Raw genomic sequence first — 23161 nt, forward strand, 5'->3', positions numbered from 1 at the left:
TCGCCACGATCCTGCAGAACGCCCAGCCATGACCACAACCATCTGCAGAACGCTCGTCGACAACCAAAGACCACGCCACAATCGCCACGATCACCGTCTGCCGAACGCTGGTCCAGACAACCACACTCCTCCTCTTGAGGTGGGAGGGGGTTCTTCTCCTCGCCTCCTGATTGGACGGTGGGTTGTCAGGCGACTCGTGGCGGCCTCCCGATTGGCTGGGGCATGCGTGTGGTGCTCGCCCTCTGCTCATTGGCTGGAGGAAACGTTCTCTGCTCCTCCTTGGAGCGGAGTTACGATCCGAGGTGACGAAGGCTCCGCCCACGTCCTCAGCCAAAAACACGTGCGTAATGACGACCGGGTCGAGTGCAGGACGGCGCGTTGTTGTAGTTGTGGTTGATGTTGTAATTGTCGTAGTTGTTGTATAAAAACCTAATTTAAAAAAATAACTCGTAGTGCACACACACAAAATTCCCATTAGAACGAAGGAAGGATTCTAACTATAAACACATACTTATCGAAATAAATGAACTATGAGGACTCTGGCTGCTTGTGTGCACAAGGTTTCCAAATTCGTAACAATAGTACTGTATAGCATGATATTTTAAAAATGTATTGGGCCCGATATGTTCTCATGGATCAGGCATTACGTGGTGGAGGTACGCGCTCCACTGAGTGCCCTTCTCGTTGTTATTCACTGTCAATCTCTCCAATTTATTTACTTGCTTTTTGAATCTACATTTCACTTTCCTTTTCTTCATATTTTTCACTGAACTCACTTTTTGGCAGCCCTATTTGTCCAATGAACAATGATGTCTGACTGTTTGCCACTTTCCCTCTGATTTGTTTTGATTTTATCATTCTGCATCAAAGGCTGTAAAATGGCCCGACACATAATTTCCAAACCAAAAATTTCTCCACCTCCAGTTTTGCTTTCAAACACCTACTCCATGCTTGAAGGTTCCTGGTACATTAATCACATAATCACCAGTATTACTCAGCCAGTTTTAAGGCCATCAGTTTTCCTTCCATGACCACACACTTTGCTGTGGGCAGATCCCCACACGAATCAGCCCAAGGAAATCGACACAATCAAACCCACTCATAGTAACTTTGAAACAAACTACATGCTAGATTGAAACATATGTAAACACAGCCACCAACTTGTTTCTTAAATCTCCTAAATTCCCAAAATTATAAAAATGAAGCAAACTTCTATCAATGAAACAAAGCTGATTGTACAAAGCAGTGAAAGATACAAGGAAATATGTAATCTCATAAGAAACAGGTTGACAGTTTGTATAGTTTTGTGAATGGGTGGAATAGGCAGGAAAGGGTTTGCAGATATCAGATTGGCCAGTTGAAAGCAAAAGAATGTTATTGCCTGCCACCTGTGTTCACTCAGAAGGAAAACAATGTTACAAAAGTTCATAGTGAAATCAATGACTTACAGTCTAACATCAGCGATTTAAGGTGACAAAGTTTGAGATGTAAGAAAGATACATGTGCTGAAAACTTGAATATCTAACGAGTGTATCTCAAAAACTCAAAACCTAATATCTGCTCTCAAAATGCTGGAAGTACGTTCAGTCTCTCCTGCGAGTCAGTGCACATCAATACAGAATCTCAAGAAGCTCCTTGCAGCACCTACCAGCTAAGATGGAGCAAACTAAAACAAGCCAACTGTAAGCATGCAATTGTCTTTGAGCAACAGTGTAAGGAGCTTATGAGCGTGAGGAAATCGTGCGATGTCTTGAGTCCATGGAGCATAAATAATACAACTTTGTATGGCAGTCTGGGGAACTCTATCAGGTGGAGTTAACAACAAAGGATGTCTGTACCGCTTGTCATGGAACACAGCAGCAAGGTATCTGAGATGATCACGTGACCAGGGGACAATGCATTCTTGTAAAATCCAGTGTGTTATCCGTTCATCAGAAGTTAGAAACTTCCCAAAGAGGTGGTTCATTGGTGTAATTTAAATGTCAGTGTCAGTGAGCTTTTGGAGGCATTTTCGAAAGACAAAGATATTTTCATGTCAGCAGGAACTGCTGTTAACTCTGATAGGAGGTGAGGTATGAGGGAAGCTATTTGTGTGGCTATAACTGAGGACCACTATTGTCAAGCCTTTACAAACAAAGGACACAGAGATATACAATAGTTCACAAACCACTATGAGTGTTAACAACATGTTCCCAACAGAAAAATGAAATTTAAACAAAATAATGAAATACTTAAGCCAGGAGTGTTTTCCTATGCTATGACTGTCCAAGTATAGTGTTGAATGCTTGAGAGGTCAACAGAATGGGTCAGGGAGGAGAAAATATCAACCACTGAAACAATTTTGCTTCTCACAGTTGGCAAAAAAAAAACTCACTATGAGAAAGAAACTGTATGAACCATCATCGCTGACAGCATATGAATTCAATGGTGTGCAGCATGTGGTTGCTGGTTTGCATCATCACGGGGAGCGTGGCTGTGTCACTGGAGGCAGACCCAGACTGTATTTTCGGCAAAGAATTTAACCAAGTTGTGGGCTATAACTCGCTTACTCTTCACAAAAGACACCATGGATCTTCAATATCTACAAACTAATGCAAGTAAACGGGTGCCGGGCTTAAAGTGTGTCCAGAGGATGGCGCAGTCATTGATATAACTCCTTGCCTAGCTGCGAGGCCCAAATCCAATAGTCGGATCGGGAATCAAACCCAAATTAGACAGCTCCAAGATAAGTGGGCTACTTCTGCACTAACCTGTTGGGCAGCAGCATACAGTATATGTAATCCAGTTGGTAAAATATTTGTATCCGAGTTGTCTGGTCTTCGTTCTTCGGATTAAAAGTCGAATCGGATTTGATGTAAATGGCTACCCGGTGCAATGATCACACCATTTTTAGAGTTTATCATTTTCCTCACTGCATTGTGGGTAATAAAGATCCTGTTGTATTTCACAAAAGTACATTTCCGGACCAGTATTCTGTCTGGATGTAAAATTTGGTGTGAAGCATATTGATGACTTTCCATTATCAGTCTATGAATTATTACCGTGTGAAACTACATGCATCATGAGTTTTTCATGGGGGAATGCATCAGATCAATTTGGTGAATAAGCATGGACATGACATTAATGCAATAAGCGTCACATAAGTAGATCTATTCCATTTATACGAATAAATGTTAGTGTGTGTGTGTGTGTGTGTGTGTGTGTGTGTGTGTGTGTGTGTGTGTGTGTGTGTGTGTGTATGTGTATGTGTGTGTGTGTGTGTGTCCTCCATAACTCCAAAACCATGAAACGTTATGGTCTGAAACTGCATGCATACTAAAGGAACTCCAAGGGAATTAAAATTGGGTGTTTGGGTTAATCAAAATATCCCTTTTGAAGAGATAATCCAGGGGGTGCTCATCACGAAAAACCAAAATAAGCCTTACCAAGATGGCGGCACGCCATCTTGGTCAGTCCTCTGGAGTCTTAAGCCGCCATTTTTTTGGCCTTCTCAACAATGCCTTGACTTAGAACAGGCTGCAACGATTTCTCAACAAAAAAGTTTTTTTTCACTTTCATCACTTATATCATCGGTTGCCTGATCATCATACCTAGGGATCACTGGCTACATTGCAACAATGCTTATAAACGCCTGGAGACACCAGCGTTCGTGGCTTTATTTAATTTCCGCACATGCCATAACCTCAAGAATCTTTTAATCTAAGCTGAATTTCCAAATGTAAATTCTTTTTTTATTGACTTCAAAAGTAGTTCCAACTGCTTAAACAAGTGTTCATTTGTCCAATTCGAACATTGCTTGGGCGTCTCCGGGTACATGGTGTACATATGACCGATCGGCAATCACTAATTGCTTAACAAGCCAGCTGTTCCTTATCAACCGTTTCGTTGGAGTGCTTCCTTGAGTGCTTAAGCCACTTGGCGAGCACTTGACAATATTCACACTGTCACTGAATACTGTATATCGATTGACTTGAACAAAGTTCAGGGGCCACTTGCCTGTGTTTAGCCCTGCATTGTTGTGTGATGCGTCGGGTGGTGGCTTGCTCGCTGAAAATGTGCAATATTATTTTTCATGACGTTTCCCTTTTTTGGACGCTCTTTTTTCATGATACGACCTATCACCTCGACATAGATAGATACATATAGAAAATTAAGCATTTCGTTTCTAAAAGTTTCTGCAACCATTTTGTTGGAGTGCTTGCTTGAGTGCTTCGGCCACTTGGTGAGCACTCTTCAAGCTTCGATGGTGATACCACCGCAGTGGGGACATCTCCAGAGCAAGGAAGGCAAAATAAATTGGATGATTACAATGAGTAAAAAATGTTTTCAGTTTTTTTTTTTTAAAGCAATGAATCGCCACATCATGGCAGGATAGCCAAGAGGTATGCATGTTCGCTCCAAGCTGTCTAACCTGGTTTGAATCCTGACTGAGCTATAAACTGTCATTCCGGTGTTTCCCAGGCAGGGTGATTCATCAATGTGTGTGCCATCTCTGGGATGGATGTTAAACTTGATGTCACATCTGCTGGAATCTCTCCCTTCCTCACTCTCCTCTCCCCTCTCCCTTTCTCATCCCTCAACTTCATGCACCCTCTTCCTCACCCACCCCTCTCCCTCTCCCATCCCTCCCCTCTCCTTTCCCTCCCTTCTCTCTCCCCTCCTCCTCCATCCTCTCTGGCCCTCCCTCCTCTCTCTCTCACCCATCCTCCTCTCCTCCTCCCTCTCCAGCCCTCCCTCCTCTCTCTTACTCCTCCCCAGTGTGACCACTCCTTGGGTTTTTTTCACAAGATCTTGGCTATTCGTTGTTCACCTTGGCGTCTTGGTTTTCTATAGGTTTTCTATTATCATCGCTTTTCCGAAACCTTGTGAATTATTGGCTTTTTTCATTGGCTCACCTTGGCATTTATGAAAATGAGGAGTGGTCACACTGCTCCTCCCTTCTATCTCCCCCTCTCTCCCTTCCCCTTTCCCTTCCCCCCTTACCATTCCCATCAGATTCTGTGACACAGTTCTCCGTATGGACATTTTTGGAATTAGGAAGGTAAAATAAATGAGATTATTACAATGAGTAAAAAATGTATTCAGTTGTTAGATGTTACAAAGCAATGAATCATCACATCATAGCAGTCTAGCCGAGAGGCATGCACGCTTTCTCTTAGCTGTCCAGCCTGGGTTCAAATCCAGACCCAGCTCTAAACTGTGATCCCACTGTTTCACAGGCAGGGTGATTCATCAATATGTGCTATCTCTCAGATGGAATTTAAACTGGGCGTCATGTCTGCCAGAATCCTCCTTCTCTCCCCCCTCCCTGCTCTAGCCCCTCCCTTCTCTCCCCCCTCTCCTACCCCACCCTCTTCTCTCCCACCCCTCTCCCCTTCTCTCCCTCCTTCTCTCTCTTCCTTCCTTCCCTCTTTCTACACCCCCCCCTTAATTTTCCCATCAGCAAAGTGACAGGTTGTATTTGCTAGTAATATAATGAAAAAGATGCTGAATACTATATTGTAAACATGTATTTTCTCACTACACTCCCCATGTTATAGCATCCTCTCCCATCACTCACCTAAATATCAACATAAAACTTGTGGCAGACAAATAAAACACAAGACACATGAGCAACGTACTGGTTTTTCTTGTGTAGTATGCCAGATGGGTCTGCAGTATGGAAAACCTGTGAAAATGGAGAGAGAGAGAACCATTGTATAAAGCCATCATGGGCAAGATCCATTGCAATCACGTAATCCAGAGCAGTTTGTATACCCATCATTGCATATTGTTGTATACCCTAAGATGAAGAAACCTCCTTATATCCTCTCAAAGTGAAGAATTATCAGCAATAAATCACACCTCCCACCCCCCCCCCCCAAATGATTAATGTACTCGTACTGCCATTATTTTTTGCAGTCTTCGGTCTCAAATATTTAATTGAGGATGATAAACAATCTGAAAAATACGTCATTTCAGAGGCATTACACATTTGAAAGGAGTTGTAAGTTGTTTTGGAATCAAGCAAGAAGTAGTAACAGGAACTGTGGACTCTGAATCACAATAAATAAATGTACAAGGAGACTTGTTTAATCTATCAGCGAACTTCACGTAATAATGATTCGATGCTGGTCTGATAAGTGGAACATGTCCTTCAATCCTGGAAAATCTCACCGTCTTACCCTGTCGCTCTGGATGGATCATCAAGGTAACTCGCCTACCTATTTCAAAGGTCAGCCACTGGACGAGGTTCAGTCTTTGAAACTTCTCGGCCTCACCATCAGCCATGACCTCTCTTGGGCCAACCACATCACAAAGCTGGTCTCCAAGCCAGCCATCAACTGGGCATCCTCCATTGATTCAAGTCTTTCCTTGGAAAGTCGGAGATACTCGCAGTATGCAAAACATTTTGTGCGTCGCTCAACGGAGTACTGTTCTCCCATCTGAGCAGGCACCTGAGCATCACATCCATCTCTCTTGGTTTCTGTGGAATCTCAAGCTCTCAATACTTTGGGATATCTCCCATGATGAGGCGATAGCAGAAGGTCTGTTGCTTTCACATCGCTGGCAGGTCAGTGGTTTCTATGGTTTTTTTTACCACCTTTTCTCAAATATTGTTTGGCCCTCTGCTCTCTTCAGTCCTCCGATCCTCGCCAGCAACTTCAGAATTCACACGTTCTTCCAGTAGCCCCCTTTGGTTAAAGTTCCAAAATTCAGGCTGACTGCATACCACAACTCCTTTATTCCTCACTTCTCCCTTCTCTGGAACTGCCTTCGAGAGGCCATTTTTCCCCACTCTTCTTGCCAGAGCTTCACTTAGGCAGTGCACAGCCACCTCATGTCATCCCCCATCCCAACCCATAATCTTTATTACAACCAGTAACCCTTCCGAACCCAACACTCTTATTTGCTGGTTTTAGTGTTTCCTTCAATCTCCTCTCTCTTATTTTCCAGCTCGTTATTTTCCTTTGCTGATTGCGCCGAACTGTTGTCCCGCTACTCCACCGTCGGTTCGACCTTCACCAGTATTTGGTTGTTGTTGTTTCGTTGCTAAGGACGTGACGTCATCTGCCACCGTCCGTGCATCCTCTGTTGTGCTTTTACCACGTATATGATGTTCTTCTTCTTCTTCTTCTTCTTCGCTCTTCGATTGCCATGAGCTCGGTGTGTTTTGCGCGAGCTACCAATAAATAAGGAAACAAGGAAATCCAACTGTGGATTTCATCCCATCCCATGATGATGAGATGATTTCATCCCATCCCATCCCATTTCATCCCATGATGAGACCATTCATCGCATCATGCCTGCGAGAACACCACACCAACCCATCCACACAAGATCCATGGAAGAAAATGCAAAAAAGGTTTTAATTAATGAAAGAATTTGTTTTTTTTTTTTATAGGTTTTTTTGTCTTTTCCTTTTCTTCCCCTCGGGGAGGGGGCATGGGCTTGGTTAAAAACACACATCAACCACACAACCCCCCTGGACAAGACCCCCACCAGCAGCACTCCATACACAATCACCCATCAATGCTCAAACGACCGAAAAGTCTTATCAACATCCATATACCCCTCGATCTCCGTAACTTCCAGGTACCTATCTAATTCTAATTTAAACTTATCTACTTTTTCTGCTGCCACGACCTTTCCAGGGAGACATTTCCATGCATTAACTACTCTCTGAGTAAAAGTCCCCTGGCCTTACTACCATATGTCATATACTACCTGACTACCATATGGCATTGATGTCAGGTCAGGCCAGATTAGATCTGTGACTTGCTACAGGTATCATGTAAACCTGTACTAACCTGGTCCATGGTCGGGTTGTCGGCGACTAAACCGTCTCCCCAACCACGTTTTTTGGTGAGGAGGGTGCTTGGATATGGACACCCAGCAGGATTAAAAACAAAACCTGTCAAAGAGCGGAGGAGCTCCTTGTGAGCCAACGGCCATCCATATCTAGTGCCCAACTGTGTCTGTGGACATCCTCCTGCAGTTGGGTTACTTCTTATTAGGAGGTTGGTGGCAGGATTTGCACTCCATCCACCGTAAAACCCTTCATTCCGCAAAACACAAAAACGCAAAGAAATCTGAAAACCCACTCCGTGGGAGTACCTCTTGTGCAGCTTCCCTTCGCAGGGCAGCTCACCGGATGACGGGATTGGGGCAAAGCCTTCGGGACCCCCAATCTTTGATGATAGGAGGGAAAACACAGGGTAACATTCCCGGGTCAGATTGCGGGAGAGTGTGTCGGAGTGGTGCTGAGGTGTCGTCCACCAGACGGCGGTCTCCTTGGGGTAACCTGAGGTGGTCCCTTCGAGTGGGTGCCTGGAATGTCCTATCGCTAAGAGAGGATGATCACCTGTCTCTGTTATCATCTCAGCTTAAGCGTTTGGACATCAGAATTGCAGCACTCTCTGAGGTTAGAAGACCAGATTGCGGCGAGATCACGGTGGGTGGTTACACCTACTATTGGTCTGGTCGCTCTGATGGTTACCATTCCCAAGGAGTTGCTGTAGCTGTGTCCAATAAGCTGACTCCAATGATAATTGAGGTAACACCGGTCAACGGGCGCATTATGAGACGAAGGATTCGTCACTCCTTGGGTGTCATTTCACTGGTCTCTGAAGACACTCCGACTGAGGCCAGTGATCTCACCGTGAAGAACGCATTCTACGCCACACTCGAGACTGTGGTTGATAAGTGCCCCAGACGAGATACACTTCTCGTCTTGGGGGATTTCAATGCATCGACTGGAACTGAAAGGGATGGTTATGAGACGTGTGTTGGTCCCCATGGGTCTGCAACTTTGAACCTGAATAGCACTAAGTTCCTTGACTTTGCAAGAAGTCATGGACTTAGGGTGGCCGGCTGACGGTTTCAGCGCCCACAAGCTCATCGCTGGACTTGGTATTCCAAAGCTGCTGGTGTGGCAAAGGAGATTGACCATGTATGGACATGTGGCTCGTTTTCCTGACGCTGATCCTGCTCACCAGATTCTCCAAGTGAGGGAGTCTCATGAGTGGAGGAGGCCAATGGGCCGAAAACGTGCCTCGTGGTTGCAGCAGGTTGACCGGCATCTCAAGGAGATTGGGATGGGCCAGGCCTGGGGGATGACCAGGCGGAGGCCCCTCTGGCGGCAACTGGACGCAGCGATGTGCTGCTCTGGCGCATGCTCCCAGACCTGACCTGACCTGACCTGACCTTACTACCATATTAACTCTCCTCTTCTTTGCTCTCATAACCGACTCCTTTCTGGTGTATAAAGCCCCGTCTTCTTCAGCCGCTCCTCATAGCTGAGTCGAGCTTGGCCCAGAATCAATCTGGTGGCCCTGCGCTGAACCCTCTCTGTGGCATCTATGTTTTTCCTGAATTGTGGTGACCAAAACTGCACACAATATTCTGGATGTGGCCCTCACTAAATTCCTGTACAATGTTAACCCCACCTTTTGATTTATAAATGACCCCCCTCCTTATACAGCCTAAAACCGTATTTGCTTTACTTATAGCTGCCTGGCACTGGGCTGCCTGCTTACCTCCCGTATCTATTATCACCCCCAGATCTTTCTCCTGTGTGACACGCTCCAAAATTACCACTTGCATCCTGTAATCTCTATTTTCCTTGTTGTTTCCCAATCCCCAACACCTTACACCTGCTCAGGTTAAATTCCATCTGCCAATCTTTTGCCCAATCTATGCAAGTATCAATACTTTCCTGTATCTGATCACCACCCCCTCTGCTATCCACCTAACCTCCAAGCTTTGTGTCATCTGAAAATTTGGAAAGTCTACTCTTCACCCCATTATCCAAATCATTGATGTAAATTATGAATAGTAATGGTCCGAGTACTGATCCCTGAGGTACCCTGCTACTTACATCCTCACAGCAAGACAACCTTCCACTTACAGCCACTCTATGCTTCCTACCATTAAGCCAGTTTGCAATTCAATTAGCTACCTGACCAGCCACTCCACAAGCCTTCATGTTGGCTCACAACCTCCGATGTGGTACCTTATCAAATGCCTTAAAGTCTAGATATACTATGTCCACTGCCTTTCCCTCATTCACCCAATCAGACACCGCTTCATAGAACTCGAAAAGATTTGTTAAACAGGAACTACCTTTTAGTGGGGCAACTTAGCATAACAATTGTGCATTTTGTGAGGAAAGCACCAAATTTGGCACACTAGTAGCCTATCATATTATGAACAGATTTGGATATTGGGCCATCTCAAATTCAGCCGCTGATGGCTGTGGCAGCCATTTTCCACTGCCATCAAAAATTTTGAGATGGCCCAATATCCAAATCTGTTCATAATATTGTTGCGGATTCGCGCCCGCCGGCGTGCGAGCGGCCACGTAACTCGAATCGCGGCACGTCGCCCACCGGACGGACAATCCCGTCGTGACCCTCTCGGACTAACGCCGGGAACTAGTCACGGGTGGACCTTTCGGCCTCACCACGATCGTGCCAATCGGCCCCCCGCGTGGGATAGGGTTGCTCGCCAAATTCGACCTACCTAAGTACCCACACGGAGGGTAGACCGGGCGATCGCACCTCGCCGCAGGTCGACTTCGGACACGGGCCACTTAAGCGACCCGTTCCGTACTATCGGGATAACCGAGCGGTGTTATCGTCGGCCTCGACGGTTCGATTAATTATCGGGCGTTTTAGCCCACGACCAACCCTTTACGTGAAGTAAGATGGAGATTCAATAAAGGAAAAGACGAAGCGAAACGGGAAAATAGTTCAACATAAAGCACATTTATTTCTCGATGAACGGAAAGCACACATATACAATTACACCAAAAGCAAATGTAAAAGAAGAAGAAACACAATAATACACAAAAAGCAAATGCAACAATGCAGATCTAACCGACTACCGAGCACACGGCAACACTTATACAGTTTTACTTCACAGACGGCGCCGACAACACATACACTCAAAGCAAAAGAAAAGGACCACCCTCAAGGATGAGGGGGGTAGGCGGGCCTGGGGCCGAGACCGCGTCGGGCCTACCCGTCTGATGGTGAGCCGCAAGATGGCGGTGGCGCCCCGACTCCGCGGGCCTCGCGGACAGTGTCTGGTAGGGGGTGGGAACGGGGCCCCCTTCTCGCACTATCTCAGCGCGGGGGGAAACAGGAGGGGGTTGTTGATGCTCGGGGGAAGGAGGATATCTCCCTGTCTCGGGTCCCGCGACGAGCGTCTCCACCACGACCTCGGTCGCGCCGCCGGCCTCTCCCTCCGCATCTCCCCGACTCCGACACGAGCACCCCCTCGACCGCCTTCGCCGCCGCCACCTCTCCACAGCTCCGTCCAACCGCCTTCTCCGACTCCTCTCTTGACTCGTCCCAACTCTTCACTGACTCTGAACTCTTTACTGCCTCCGAACTCTTCACTGTCTCCGAACTCTTCACTTCTAACTGGCTCCCCATTGGACCGAGGAAAAGTGGGCGTGAATGCTTTTTGATCCATGAATTTGCATATAGCGATATTACTCCAACGCACCTGGAGGCAGGGCCAAATCGCCCCACGCTCGCCGATAGGACGGAACAGAAGTGGGCGTGAGTCGTTTTTGATCCGTTTTCTTCGGAAAGGCCGGCGCTTTTGCACCCCTGCTCGGTGCGCGCCCTGCACGAGTCCAGTATCGGTGCCCACAAGCGACGTGGGAATGACGGTGATGCGATGGTCGCGAGGGCGAGTTGTGACGGTAAAGGTCATGGCTGTTGTTGTGAAGCGGCGTTGCGGTTGGTGGTTGTTGTGTGATGGCTGTTGAGATGTGGTTGGTGGTGGTAGTAATGGCGGCTGGTCCAAAATAAAGATAGTAAAAGAAAAACGGCTATCAAAAAGGGTCGCAGCCCGCATAAATGACATTTATTCCCTCTAAACAACGGGTTTGGGCCTAACTACACATATACTTACCGAGATATCTCACCTAAGGGACCTGAATGGTGGTTTGCGAATTTCGTCAACCACAACACTACCCCCTCCCCTTTTTACAGACTCGTCCCGAGTCGTCAAATTTTCTTGTGCCATCATGTGTAGTTTTCCCCAAGTACATTTTACCTACGGATCCCTGAGTGCGACATTCATGGTATTCGTGTCCCCAAAATAAATAACCTGAGGGCTGAGTAACTACCTAAACAAACTCACTCACACGGACGACTTAAATAAAATTGCCGGCGCTAGGACAGACATGCCGGGGGCGCACTCATATTTACAGTACATCTTAACCTTAACTTACAAATTTTACACTAAACCATGGCCCAGGATCACTGAACTCTGCAAAAAGAAAGCAGTGAGCAGGGAGCCAGGCTGCTCGCATGCAGTCTCTGACTCAAACCATGCAGGTGACAGGGAACGTGGCCGACTGCTCACTCGCAGTCCAAGGCCTTCCCTTTTTAACTGAACGCAGTGAACCACAACGGTGCATGGGCTGCACAAACGTAGTCTCCGTGCCAGCTCAAGTGGCACACGCAATGAACACAATGAATGGATGGATGAATGGTTTGAACTGAACGCAGTGAACCACAACGGTGCATGGGCTGCACAAACGCAGTCTCCGTGACAGCTCAAGTGGCACACGCAATGAACACAACGAACGGATGGATGAATGGTTTGAACTGAACGCAAACACGGTGCACGGGCCGCCACTGCAGGCCCGTGTTGTAGCTGCCAACAGGGCAGTTCTTGCAGCTTGCAAACTGTTGCTTTCTGATCCTGGCGCACATGGCAACGAACAGGGGGGGCAAAGCAAAAATTGAACGGGGCTGGTGAACAGGGGCAGTGGGCATGGCATGGCAAAGGTGATCAGGCAAACACAGCCCGCAGAAGAAGGCCGCTGCAGGCAAACACAGCCGGCAAACGAACTGGCCGGCACAGGCCTTGCAGAAAACAGCTGCAGACGATCCGGCCGGCACAGGCCTTGCAGCACAGCAGCTGCAGACGATCCAGCCGGCACAGGCCTTGCAGCACAACAACAGCTGCCGATGAAGTGGGCCGGCCTTTGCCTTGCAGCAACGCAGCCAGCAGATGAAGCTGGCCAGCCTTTGCCGTTCAGTGGAGGTTGGTGGAGGGAGTGCGGTGGTGCTGGCCACTCGGAAGGCGGGCTCGGACCTACCCTACGGTCTCCCTCCCAACCTATCGCCTTTGCCTGTCACTGTCTATACCCACTCCCTTAATTTGTCAAACCCCAATTTAGCCCCAACTTATTTTTATTTTTATTTTTACTTCCCCACTATAAATCGTCCCCTAACCCCCTTTATCGTCCTTGTTCGGCTAACCTATCCTGTCACCTAGCCTACTCCCAACCCCTACGTTCCCTTCCCGGAGGGGAACAAGGGAGAGCTAGCGTCCTGTGTCGAGGCCCAACGAAGCCTCAGAATGGCCTCCCCAGACTTCAGCGATCTTAACACCAAGTGGGTCCAGCGGCCCACAACGAGAGCGAGGGGATGGATGGTGCGGAGGGGTACACTTCCTAATCTACCCTAACCATTAACTGTTAAACTACCCCGGGGCTTTCAACAAGCGCCTCTCGCTTAAACTATTGGTTCTAACAACCCAGATTCCCGTCGCCTGTGTTGGTGTCCTCACAATTTCGGGCCTCGCCCCCCAATCTTCTCTCCGTGCCCTCACACGGTCTCATGGCTGGGACACGTGGCTCCCTTCGGCAGGCACGACCCTCTGCCGATTCTCCGACGATGGCACCCCCGGGCACTACACTGCCTCCGAGCCTACCAGCTCCCTAAACACCGGGGAGTGCCCCCCATGGCACCTCCCCTGAAACGCACACGTGGCAGGCTGGCTTCCCAGGCCCCTTTCCGAGGGTCACCCGTGCCCACAACACTGCCCACGCGGCTAATAGCGCCCCGGGCCCCCGCACCAAGCAGGCGCACCCGTGCCCACTACGCTATCCCGGCCCCCCATGGGCCCTTGGCCTACCACGGCCGACTAGCCTGGTGCCCGGGGTACCCACTCAGCGATACTCACCTTTCGCAGCCACGCTCCCAGCCCGTCAACAGGACTCCTGCACCCCTCCAAATGGGTTTCGAGCCTACATTCACACCAACAACAAAACGACCTCCATTTTTCAATTTAACTAACCCCCTAACTCACTCTACACTGACCCCGGGGTCCCTTGGGCGGGAGTCACTCCTCCCCCCAATCACTCATCGCACCATGCATTCCCCATTCGCTCCATTCACACAGACCCGCTGGCCTCACTCACTCACCAAGCACATGCTTCCACTTCACTCACCAACTCTTCAACACACACACCACTGAACTCTGCCATCCTTCTAACTACCTCCCCTAACTAACTCGTGCTCCCACGTCGTCCCTTAAACTACAGCACGTTCCTTTTAACACTACGTAGCTAAGCTACGTCCCCACTACACATTCACTGTCTGTCACTGTCTTCTAACTCAAAAAATCATTTTATTTCCCAACCTAAATCTGGCTACAATCTCTCTAACTCATCCATTCCACGGACTCCATGAGGACTTACCCCTGCCCCATGAAGTCGGTCTAGCTAAGCTAACCCTTCCCCCTAACTAGTTTCCATCCTGTGCCCTGATAAGGGGGTCTTCCACCCCTTGCCCAGGAATCCTGTGCACCCGAAAGTGAGGCTTGCTGTTCTTTTTTTTTTCTTGTTTTTCTAATTGCGCAGCACCAGCGCGGTAACTCACAGCTCGCGCACTTTGCACCTGCCCGTGACGTCATGCAGCTGCACGTGTACCTCGTCCCTCCTTGGACGGTACCATCCGGCAGGGATACCCCTCCTGCCGGATTCCAACCCCACGTGCAGCCATGACGGCACCGTGCGCATAAAAAAAACAAGCCCCACGTCTCGAGGGGTTCCCCACGCGAACACATGTGCTTTGCCCGTTGGAGCTTAACACACACGATCGCGTGAAGAACCCGTCCGGTCCAAATCCGTAATCCTGCCTGAAAACTTTGTCCGTCCGCGGGATCGGCAAATCCACCGCTGGCTTTCCGGACCGGGACTTCACTCTCGCAAGTGAGCACGTGGGGGTCTCGTGCGTTGCACAGCACGGACCTCGTGCTCGCTGCTGGGTGAACCCGGCACGGTCCCCGAAACAACTACAGACGCTACTCGGCTTTCGTTCCTCACATGTCGCCGTCGTCGCCATTCAACACACGCACTCCCGCGTGTTACGACGCTAACACACCTCACCATTAAACTCACACCAGGAGACGCGGCTGCATGTTCACACATGCCCACCGACATCTCCCTTACATACCGCTCTGTCACACACACGGTCTCCCTTGCACTCGGCCGTTCACTCACGCATGCCATCTCCCTCGCACACGTGGCTCCACTCACTCGCGGCCTTTCACTCACTCGTGCCATACGACTCACACAAACCATACTACTCACACACATGGGGGCACTCAACTGCGGTGCCTCATCCATACACCGTGCCTCACTCACACACGCGGGGGAACTCACCCGCGGTGCCTCATCCACACACGGCGTGCTGGGAAGCACACACTCCGGCACACTCGCCACCACACCACTCACACGTGGTGCTCCATTCATTCTGGCCGTTTCACTCACACACACGGCCTCTTCCACTTGCGGTGCCGCTTTTACACACGGCGTGCTGGGAAGCACGTACTCCGGCACAATCGCCACCACCCCACTCACACACGGGGTCGCTTCCACACACGGGGACGCACTCACACCTTGCACCACACACACAGGGACAACCACACTGGGGATTCGTGTCCCCACAAGAGTCTCCGGGGCCTCTATACCCCCCAAGCTTTCCGTGCACCTGTCCACAGCACTCCTCCCCTCGAACTCGCAAAGCACGACCGAACTCACCTGGTCGTGACTCGCCTCAAGGGGGCATACTCCCTCCCCTCGTTCCTGGAGGAGGCCATCCAACTGCTCGCACCGGGTCTCTACCCAGTCCGCGAGCTCACCCCCATTATCCTCCACTACCTCCGTGTGTGTGTGTGCGTCACTTACCCCGTCTTCATCGTGTAGTCTTCCCTCTATCGTTCCCATCTCCCGTGTCTCTGCCAACTCAGTCACCTCTTCACCTTTTACCTCCCTTGTCTCAACTATCATTTCCGTCTCTTCCCTTGTTATCTCCCTCGTGCACGTCTCCGTCACCCCAATTAGTTTGTCCCTCTCGGTTACCGTCACTTTTTCTGTCACGACCCTCGCCCAACACGCCCCCTGAATTATTTTTTTCTTACCCGCCTCCACCGCGGGCCCGACAGCCGTTGCACTCCCTTCCAGCTCGTTCGCTCCCACACGTGGAGTCGCCATTTTTAGCTCCCTGGTCACTGCCTTCATGCCTGCCTGCAGGCTTCAGCCCATGTTCTGCGTCTCACCCCGCAGCTTTTTCGTTTCTTCCTTCATGTTTGTTTCCATTCCGTTCATTTGCTGTGTATTCGCACCATCTTTTCGTTCATTCCTTTTATTTCGTTTTTCATTTCATTTGTGTTTGCATCCATTTTCGTTTTCATTTCCGCATTCATTTGTTGCGCATCCGCATACATCTTTGCCAGCATGGTGAATAGCTGGGCCATGTCAGGTGCGCTTGGGTGAGCCGTTTCGGCAGGGATCGGGGAAGGGTTTTGGTGGAGAGGGGGAGGGGAGGTGTCATACACCGTGGCCGCTGCCGCACCTATTTCGGGCTCTGGGTTCAGTTGGGCGAGTCCGTGTTCCTGCACAACCAACATTTCCTGCACGGGGATTTCATCCTGAGCCATGGATTCTACACATTCTACATCCATTTCTCATACCCCCGGCTCCCGCTCGCCTTGAGACGCCATCTTGCTTCTCGTAAAGGGTTAATTTGAATCGCTCGTAATTTGGAGGGAATCGGGGGTCGCTCCTCTCACCCCTGGACCGATTCCCGTGAATTTAGCTGGAGACAGGAGAGCCCGTTTTCCCGTTCTCCGATAGCAGTGCCGCGAGGAGGGCGATGAGTTTATATCGCACGACCTGACACCAGTGTTGCGGATTCGCGCCCGCTGGCGTGCGAGCGGCCACGTAACTCGAATCGCGGCACGTCGCCCACCGGACGGACAATTCCGTCGTGACCCTCTCGGACTAACGCCGGGAACTAGTCACGGGTGGACCTTTCGGCCTCACCACGATCGTGCCAATCGGCCCCCCGCGTGGGATAGGGTTGCTCGCCAAATTCGACCTACCTAAGTACCCACACGGAGGGTAGACCGGGCGATCGCACCTCGCCGCAGGTCGACTTCGGACACGGGCCACTTCAGCGACCCGTTCCGTACTATCGGGATAACCGAGCGGTGTTATCGTCGGCCTCGACGGTTCGATTAATTATCGGGCGTTTTAGCCCACGACCAACCCTTTACGTGAAGTAAGATGGAGATTCAATAAAGGAAAAGACGAAGCGAAACGGGAAAATAGTTCAACATAAAGCACATTTATTTCTCGATGAACGGAAAGCACACATATACAATTACACCAAAAGCAAATGTAAAAGAAGAAGAAACACAATAATACACAAAAAGCAAATGCAACAATGCAGATCTAACCGACTACCGAGCACACGGCAACACTTATACAGTTTTACTTCACAGACGGTGCCGACAACACATACACTCAAAGCAAAAGAAAAGGACCACCCTCAAGGATGAGGGGGGTAGGCGGGCCTGGGGCCGAGACCGCGTCAGGCCTACCCGTCTGATGATGAGCCGCAAGATGGCGGTGGCGCCCCGACTCCGCGGGCCTCGCGGACAGTGTCTGGTAGGGGGTGGGAACGGGGCCCCCTTCTCGCACTATCTCAGCGCGGGGGGAAACAGGAGGGGGTTGTTGATGCTCGGGGGAAGGAGGATATCTCCCTGTCTCGGGTCCCGCGACGAGCATCTCCACCACGACCTCGGTCGCGCCGCCGGCCTCTCCCTCCGCATCTCCCCGACTCCGACACGAGCACCCCCTCGACCGCCTTCGCCGCCGCCACCTCTCCACAGCTCCGTCCAACCGCCTTCTCCGACTCCTCTCTTGACTCTTCCCAACTCTTCACTGACTCCGAACTCTTTACTGCCTCCGAACTCTTCACTTCTAACTGGCTCCCCATTGGACCGAGGAAAAGTGGGCGTGAATGCTTTTTGATCCATGAATTTGCATATAGCGATATTACTCCAACGCACCTGGAGGCGGGGCCAAATCGCCCCACGCTCGCCGATAGGACGGAACAGAAGTGGGCGTGAGTCGTTTTTGATCCGTTTTCTTCGGAAAGGCCGGCGCTTTTGCACCCCTGCTCAGTGCGCGCCCTGCACGAGTCCAGTATCGGTGCCCACAAGCGGCGTGGGAATGACGGTGATGCGATGTTCGCGAGGGCGAGTTGTGACGGTAAAGGTCATGGCTGTTGTTGTGAAGCGGCGTTGCGGTTGGTGGTTGTTGTGTGATGGCTGTTGAGACGTGGTTGGTGGTGGTAGTAATGGCGGCTGGTCCAAAATAAAGATAGTAAAAGAAAAACGGCTATCTAAAAGGGTCGCAGCCCGCATAAATGACATTTATTCCCTCTAAACAACGGGTTTGGGCCTAACTACACATATACTTACCGAGATATCTCACCTAAGGGACCTGAATGGTGGTTTGCGAATTTCGTCAACCACAACAATATGATAGGCTAGTAGTGTGCCAAATTTGGTGCTTTCCTCACAAAATGCACAATTGTCATGCTATATTTAGCTAAGTTGCCCCACTATTTGGTGAATCCATGCTGACTCCCTTTAATTAGTTTGTATTTATTTAAATAGTTCCTCATCTGGTCTTTAATTAACGTTTCCAACACCTTACACACAACTGAAGTCAAACTAACAGGTCTGTAGTTTCCCAATTCTTCTCTAGGTCCTTTCTTAAACAATGGTATTACATTTTCTACTCTACAATCCTCTGGCACCTCCATCAATACTCTTGGGTGCATGTTATTTGGACCTGGAGCCTTATCTATTCTTAGATTACCTTGCTATTCCTTTACTTCCTCCACTCCAACCTGGATCTTCTGTAAAAGCCCTTCCTCACCTCCTTGATAAATTCTCTCAGCTATTAACAATTCTCCTGACTGTTCTTGTGTAAAAGTTGGAGCAAAATACCTGTTTAATAAGCCTGCCATCTCACTTTCATCACTAACCACTCTCCCGGTGATATTCCTCAATGGTCCCACACTGATCCTAACATGTTCTTTTCCCCTGATATACTTAAAGAAAGTCTTGCTTATTGTTTAATATTCTTAGCCATGTCCTTCTCATACTCTCTTTTGGCTTGTTGAGTTATTTTCTTCACTTGCCTGTGTTTACTTCGATAGTGATATAAATCTAACTCCAGTCCTGTTATTTTAAACCAAATCAATGCCTTCTGCTTCTCCTTAAGTTTTCCACCTCATTGTAATGTACTTACTCTGCACTCTACACATTTGGTCCTTGAAGGTTTCCCATTTCTCTGATGCTGATTGTCCTGTTGTTAGCTTCTCCCAATCTACATCACCCAACTCGCTCCTCATACCCTCGAAGTTTGCCTTCCTGAAATCTAATAGCCTTACCCTACTATCCTGATCTCTAACCCTTAACAGAATATTTGCCCACACAATGTTATGGTCACTTGCTCAAAAATGCTTCCCAACCTCCACCTCATCACCATATTGGGATCATAACTTAAAAGAAGGTCTAACATTGCACTCCCCCTCGTGGGCTTATCTACAAACTGGGTTAAAAAGCAATCTTTGAATAAAACTAGGAAATCCTCATCTTCTCTGCCCTTTCCCTGTTCCTGGACCCAATCTATCCCTGGCAAGTTAAAATCCCCCATAATCAATACTCTTCCCTTACCACATGCCCTTTTGAATTCTTCATGTACTCTTCCTTCCTCCTCTTCCTTCCCACCCGGAGCCCTATAAAAGCATCCTACCAGTATCTTACTGTTTTACAATCTCTAATCTCTACCCATACAGAATCCTCAACATTTATTCCTTCCTTAATGTCACCACTTTCTCTCGATGCAATGGTGTCCTTTAGCCATATTGCTACTCCTCCTATTCTCTCCTTCATATCACACCGATACACCTTTTAGCCTTCTAATCCTGTCCTCCAGTTCCTCTCCTCCTTAACCCATGTCTCACTCACTGCAACTATGTCATACTCCTCGCTAGCTAATTTGGCTTCAAGCTCTTCTATCTTATTATTTAAACTTCTGGCATTGGTATAGAATATATTTAACTTTTCCCTTCCTGAAATTCTATTTTCCTGCCTGGTCTTACTCATCACAATCTCATAAAGCTCGATCTGTTCACAGAGACGGCGTGCCGTGTGTGATCTGATGGATTGAGAACACGATAAGGTCTATCTCAGCTATTCTCAGATATTCTCAGATAAGGTCTATATAAGCACTTGCTATTCCTGAGCATCGCCCTTGGAGAGAAAAAAAAATCCCATCATCACCATAAACCTGATCTAGTTTAACATTCAAGTCAACTTATCTAGTACACTGTATCTTGAAACAAAGAATTTAACCTGGAAATCGGCATATCGTCGCCTATTCTTTTCAGGAGGTACTGTACATCATGAGTAAACTGCCGTTCTTACAAAAGAGATTTTTTTTTTAAAACATTGATCCAAGGTGAGTGGGGAAACTTGTACATAAATCACAAAGGGCAAAGACATCAAAATACGTCACCCTTTTTAGGAGTGAGTGTACAGTGGTGACATTTTATCATTGAATAATGTCGCGGTATCCAACAAAAATTTAATAAATTTGTCATAAAATCCAAAATTCACACACCAAAATATTCTGCAACCGAAATGATGTTGTTGTTCGGTATCAGCACACGGCTGTGAATAGCATCAATGGCCAAGGGCATGGCTGTGCCGCAAATGCAATGCCCCCTGTAGGTTAGACTAGGAATTTGGAATTTGACCATGGTGTCGGCGATAGCTTGCTGACTCTTCACAAAGGACACCGTGGGATCTTTAACGTGGGATCTAATGTCGGCACCCAGTTTAATGTCCATCTAAAGGACAGCACACACATTGATGTCATGCCCTGCCTGTGAATCACTGGGATGACAGTTTATAACGAGGAAGAGATAAGAATCCAGACTAGACAGCTTGGAGGCTAATGTTTCTGGGAGAGGTTTGTGTACCTCTCGGCCATCCTACCACCCCTATCCTACACTGGAGGCCCTGTGCCAAGATGCAAACCCAGGCTGGGTGGCTTCTCAGCCATCCTACCACCCCTAACCTGGATGCCTTGTGCCAAGATTCAAACCCAAGTTAGACGGCCTCTTGCCTAACCTACCACCCCTGCACCGAGATTCAAACCCAGGCTGGATGGCCTCTCAGCCATCCTACCACCCCTAACCTGTTTGCCCTGCACCGAGATTCATATCTCGGCTAAACGGCTCAGAGGCGAGTGTGCGTACCTCTCGGAGGTCCTTGTTGTCCAATAGGATATTGATGCTCGCCAAATTTGCGGCGATCAGGTCACAATATTCGCCAACTGATACAAAATATATGCGAGATCTTGAGAATTACAGATGTGAAAATGAAATGGATCTTGCATGAACTGAAAGGCGATCCTTCCAAATTCGAAAAAGAATAGTTCAAATTTCCTGATCAACCACTTCACATAGTGCTGGTGATTAAAATCAGCATCTTCTGCATACTGCTGCAGATTTCGAAAGTGCGTGAAATCCTGACTCCTCATGTGTGTCACAAAGAGTTTCAGTTTTGACCGAAATTCTCACACACACTGTGCCAAATCACAAATCAGCTTGCTCTTTCCCAAAACTTTCAGGTTCAGTCCATTCAAGTGGGTGCTAATGTCGGTCAGAAAACGCAAGTCACATTCCCACGCTTCATCCACAATCACAGTCAGTTGCTTTGTTTCCTTTCTCGGCAACAAAGTCTCGGATTGGAGTGAGCAAGGCAGCACATCATTGCAAGACCTTTCCACGACTCAGCCACCGCACATTCGCACAGTCGATGATTTCTATGAAATCTGACTCTGCTTCTTTCAACCGTTGCACAAACTGTCGATGGTTCAGAGCACGACCACGAATAAAAATGACGACTTTGTCAACCATGTCCATCAAACGTTCCAGTGTATCTTCCCCGGGAATTTGAGCACAAATATTTTCTTGGTGCAAAATGGCAGTGATATGATGCCAAATCATGGCCATGAAGGCTAGAAACCACAGTCAGGTGCTGCTTCAGCAGACTGACAAATCCAGATTTTCGTCCAATTAATGCAGGTGCACCATCCGTCGTAACTGAAGCTAACTTCGTCAAATCTAATTCAAACTTTTCTGCGACACCTTTGAAAGTGTAAAGAATGTCGATGCCACGAGTGCGGTCTTTCAGCCCACAAATTGCCAGTGCATGTCTTTGGACACAAAACTAATCCAGAAAATGAGCTGTAGAGTGTCTCGGCTCGTTGACTCGTCCAAAGCCAGCGAAAACGACACACAGGTTTTCAAATGAGCACGCAGTTGGGATTCAAGATTCCATGACAAATCTTGCATTCAATGAGCAATCGTCCAGTGACCCAGCTGCAGATTTCCAACCTTCTGTATGATGTCGTTTTTTTGTCTTTGGTTCATAATTTTCGAGCAAAGTTTCCATAGTTCTACAAAAGATTTATTTCACCAATTCTCCATCTAAAAACGCTTTGTGTTTTTTTTTTTTTTCCCCAAGACAGAATCCCCGCTGCTTTGTTGCAAGCCAAAGTCACCAGCTCAGATGATTAAATAAGCTGTTTCAAATTCTGCTGCTGCTGCTGATGCAGCATAGAAGTTTATTATAGATTTGAATATAGAAACTGGGTGACGGTCAGATAGATCACTGATATCTGCAGGTAGTACTGTCAGCACAATGGAAGCCATTTGTAATTGAGTAATATTAAAAAGCAGTTTAACCTCAGCCAATTTAGTTGGCTTGAAATAATATTGGATGTATAGGCAACCTTCTAGTGCCATCTGATGACTGATGCACCAACTCAACTTAAAAAACAAAAACACAACTTTTGAAGAACATCAATTCACCATGCGTCTTTGGCTGATTAACCACATGTGGCAAGTGGCAAACGTATTGGACAACCCTGCTCTGGGCCATCCTGCCAGCCCTAATCTATATGCTGAAGAAGCAAAGGGGAATTATTTTCACT

At 48.2% G+C, this 23161-nt stretch overlaps 1 protein-coding gene across 6 annotated transcripts in view; it reads right to left on the reverse strand.

Moving 5' to 3' along the window:
- LOC147034779 (uncharacterized) overlaps positions 1–23161 on the reverse strand; it is a 160129-nt gene that overhangs the window by 43919 nt on the left and 93049 nt on the right. For all 6 annotated transcript variants that reach the window (XM_085888870.1, XM_085888853.1, XM_085888860.1 and 3 more), the window contains one exon: positions 5622–5668. In XM_085888870.1, the coding sequence (XP_085744996.1) occupies positions 5622–5668 (47 nt within the window). The remainder of the gene's footprint in view (positions 1–5621; positions 5669–23161) is intronic.

Source organism: Eptatretus burgeri, chromosome 1, assembly GCF_056783735.1.
Source record: "Eptatretus burgeri isolate ZD-2024b chromosome 1, Ebu_testis_v1, whole genome shotgun sequence".
Lineage (NCBI taxonomy): Eukaryota > Metazoa > Chordata > Myxini > Myxiniformes > Myxinidae > Eptatretus > Eptatretus burgeri.